The following is a 3,201-nucleotide window of genomic DNA, read 5'->3' as shown; positions in this document are numbered from 1 at the left end:
TCAGGCCATTACAACTTCTCCTGCTATCTTACACTCAAAGTGGGAACTGATTGGAGCTCAACCAAGCTTTTGATGTTTGTTTCTATGTTTCTAGCTCCTATCGGTTCCAGAATCAGCATGCAGTATGGTACTTGCTTGAGTCAGGACACAATGCCTGTGGGACCAGTTAAGCTGAAAGATTTGGTTAAAATAAGTCTTTCCAGTTCAGTGCTGAGCAAATGGAGACTGAGGTTCAAAATCCAGGTCTCAGGATACAGATTCTGCTGGGAAGCATTCAGCTCACTAGCAAACAGGAACATACGACAGTGGTACTCTTTGCATGTTTTCTCACCGTGGTGACCAAGGGATGAGACACAGACAAACTATTTAAGCATGTTTTTCTTCTCTGTGAACATTGGTCTTTAGCCTCCTCCTTCCACAAGCCACTTCACTTTCTTTTCTCACATTAATAAAAAGAATTGCATACACTTCGCGTGTAAAAAGGTGGTTTGAAATGCAAAAAGGCTCAACATTGCCTCCCCAAATCCTTTGGAGAGTAAGTCAGTTCCATGATTTCAAAAAGGCAAATATGGCACAAAAGAAGGGAAATTAAGTTAAAAAAATCAATTTTATAAATATTCTTCCTTTGTACAATTTTCACAGCCCCATCCCTCCCACACATTTTTATTCACATTTCTTTTTTCCTTTTTAATTCCCACCCCTTTTTATCTTTAAATCATAAAATATATATTTAAAATCTGTTCATATTTAAAAATATTTACAGGGAAAGTTCCTTCTGTTGAGGTCATGAGGAGTCTGTACAAGGAGAGGGTGGAGGTGGGTAGAGGTGAAAATAGCTTCGTTCTGTGGCAGGAGATGGAGGGCAACTTTCTTCTGCCGACATGTACTGGCTGCGAGGTGTGGGTGGAGGGGGGTAAGGGTCTGAGTCTGAATTTAAATCTATATAGTATTTGTTGGCCTTCCATCGACTAGTAGTATAGTCACTGTCACAAACATCTGTGCTGCACGGGGTTGTGGGTGGAGCTGTCCCTCGTATAAGGTAAGGCCTGTGAGAAAAAGAAAAGCACATGCATTAGTTGTGATTTTCGAAAAAGGGAAACAAAGAGATTGAAAAAGAATGCCTATGTCCACAGTCAAGACAGCTGTTTATTCATTCTATGTTAGCCCTAACTCAGGTTTTCATAGGAACCAAACGAGAAGTAGTTGAACCTGTGTTAAAATTGAATGGCACAGCTACCTGCAGCTCGCAGTGCATTTTGCCAGCCTCTAACCTGGTGGTAGATTCGTAGATTTGGGCAGCCAGAGAAGATCAACATGACCACTTAGCTCAGAGCCTAAGAACTAACAAATAGGTCAATCCATCAAAGAGCAGACAAAACCAAACTCTCCACACGGGATGCTAAGTGACCATTACAAAGCAATATAAATATAAATACTCAGCATTCTTTATTGGCAACATTGTATTGAAAGGTGCTAAACACTGTTGCATCAAAATAAGAAACAAAGCTAATGTTTATGGGTCACAAATACTATAAACTCAATTTGAATGGTCATTTATTAAGAGAGGGAAAGTTTTGTGGCTCTTTTTTCTTTTTTTTTTTTTTTAAATCAAGGCAGAGGTCTAAACAAGAACATTCTGTTTAAGATGCAAAAAGTAAAGGACAGACCAATGGAATACATATCAAACCTCTTTATCTGAGCTGTACCTGTAAGATCTTGTGGTTGAAGGAATGTTTGAAGAATAAAACATCTCTGCATTATACAGGGAGCGATCAGTAGCTGGGGATGGAGGCGGGTTCAAGATCTAGGAAGATTAGAATCAGTATTTCAGTTTGAGTTAATTGCACAACTCTACTTATTTTGAAAACATTATTTACTCCTTCAGTGAGTCACTTGACCTTATTTTCTATTCCTCTCATTGCTGTTTAAGGGGGTTGATTTTTTTTTTTTTTAAAGATCATATAAGTTAATTATGAGACTTTATTTTGGGTTGAATGTATTAAACAAATACAGGGCAGCAGGTGCAAAGCTGCAAAGCCAAGACATTTAGATTGCTCAGTCTGCTTCTTTTTGTAGGTAAGGTAAAGCTGGGTAAACACAAAGTTACCAGGAAGAAGTGACACTTGGGTCAGCAGTAGCTTTAATATAGCAAAGCCCTCACAGCAGCTTCTGTGCAAAAGTCTCTAAAAAAGCATGGCACTCTTTCTGAAGACTGATATTGTCCCTGCAGGTCCTGACTCACATAGCAGTGAACTGGAAGGGTAGAATTCCAAGTAAGAGGTTAGTTTAGGCCAGTACTCCAATGGAAGAGTTTGGTCAACAGAAATATCAAAACATAATGGTACAGGCAGATCAGCTCCTGGGCCACTTTTGTCTTTCTAAATTTATTTAACTAATACTTTTGTTTGTTTGTTTGTTTAATAAATCCACCTACACTTTTTCTTCTCATAGAATCGTAGAATCCCTTTACTGTGGCACTGATGCAACAACTGGGTACTAGCATGAAACTGTTCAGCAAGTTACGGACATTCTGATGAAGCATGAGACAAATTAAATGAGCTCTGCTGAATTCCAATATCAGACTCACAGGCATATTTTCAAGACATACCTGTGGGTAGAAAGTGGCTTTAGTGCTGGATGAGCTACTAGAAGAGGCTCCAGTAACATGGTTTCTGTCATATAAGGGGGCACCACTGCTCCCTCCCATGAGGCTCATGGAGCTAATCATAGACTTTCCACAAGAGATGCCTGCAGTGAGACAGAGAGGAATCCAAGGTTAGGTAAACCACAATTTCATCTACTAATGCAAACCAGAAAACAAATCCAGAGCTTGGCAAATCCACCTAACTCTACTGGTTGTTGCTTTTGGAATGATCTTTTACATAAAAACTTCAGGATTACAAAGAACAACATATTTTCAATTTTATATTATGTAAAGCAAACACTTCACCTAGACCACCTATTGTGACTCTGCAGCTCCTCACAAGGCGTGCTCTCAGTCTGCTGAGAAAGGAATCTCCAGATCAGTTGATCCAAATTTTCCACCCAAATTGTTAACGAAGAAATTTTTCAACTAAACAAATTCAGGCATTTGTAAAAATAAGCATTATAGCTGCCCAAGAGAAACAAGCCAGAGACATCCAAAGTTTCCATTTCCATCCAATGAAATTCAATTGCAAGTACGTGAACAAGAGCAAAAAC

At 39.1% G+C, this 3,201-nt stretch overlaps 1 protein-coding gene across 1 annotated transcript in view; it reads right to left on the bottom strand.

Annotated features, from left to right (window-relative positions):
* Positions 1 to 671: 671 nt before the first annotated feature.
* LRP5 (LDL receptor related protein 5) overlaps positions 672 to 3,201 on the bottom strand; it is an 80,626-nt gene continuing 78,096 nt past the window's right edge. The window contains exons 19-21 of the mRNA XM_019615456.2: positions 2,609 to 2,748; positions 1,707 to 1,804; positions 672 to 1,046 (exon numbers count right to left, since the gene is read on the bottom strand). Coding sequence (XP_019471001.1) covers positions 785 to 1,046; positions 1,707 to 1,804; positions 2,609 to 2,748 — 500 coding nt within the window. The 3' untranslated portion in view covers positions 672 to 784. The remainder of the gene's footprint in view (positions 1,047 to 1,706; positions 1,805 to 2,608; positions 2,749 to 3,201) is intronic.

This window comes from Meleagris gallopavo, chromosome 5 (assembly GCF_000146605.3).
Source record: "Meleagris gallopavo isolate NT-WF06-2002-E0010 breed Aviagen turkey brand Nicholas breeding stock chromosome 5, Turkey_5.1, whole genome shotgun sequence".
NCBI lineage: Eukaryota > Metazoa > Chordata > Aves > Galliformes > Phasianidae > Meleagris > Meleagris gallopavo.
Note: the sequence above shows the minus strand (reverse complement) of the source record. Positions and strands in the feature narration are given on the sequence as shown.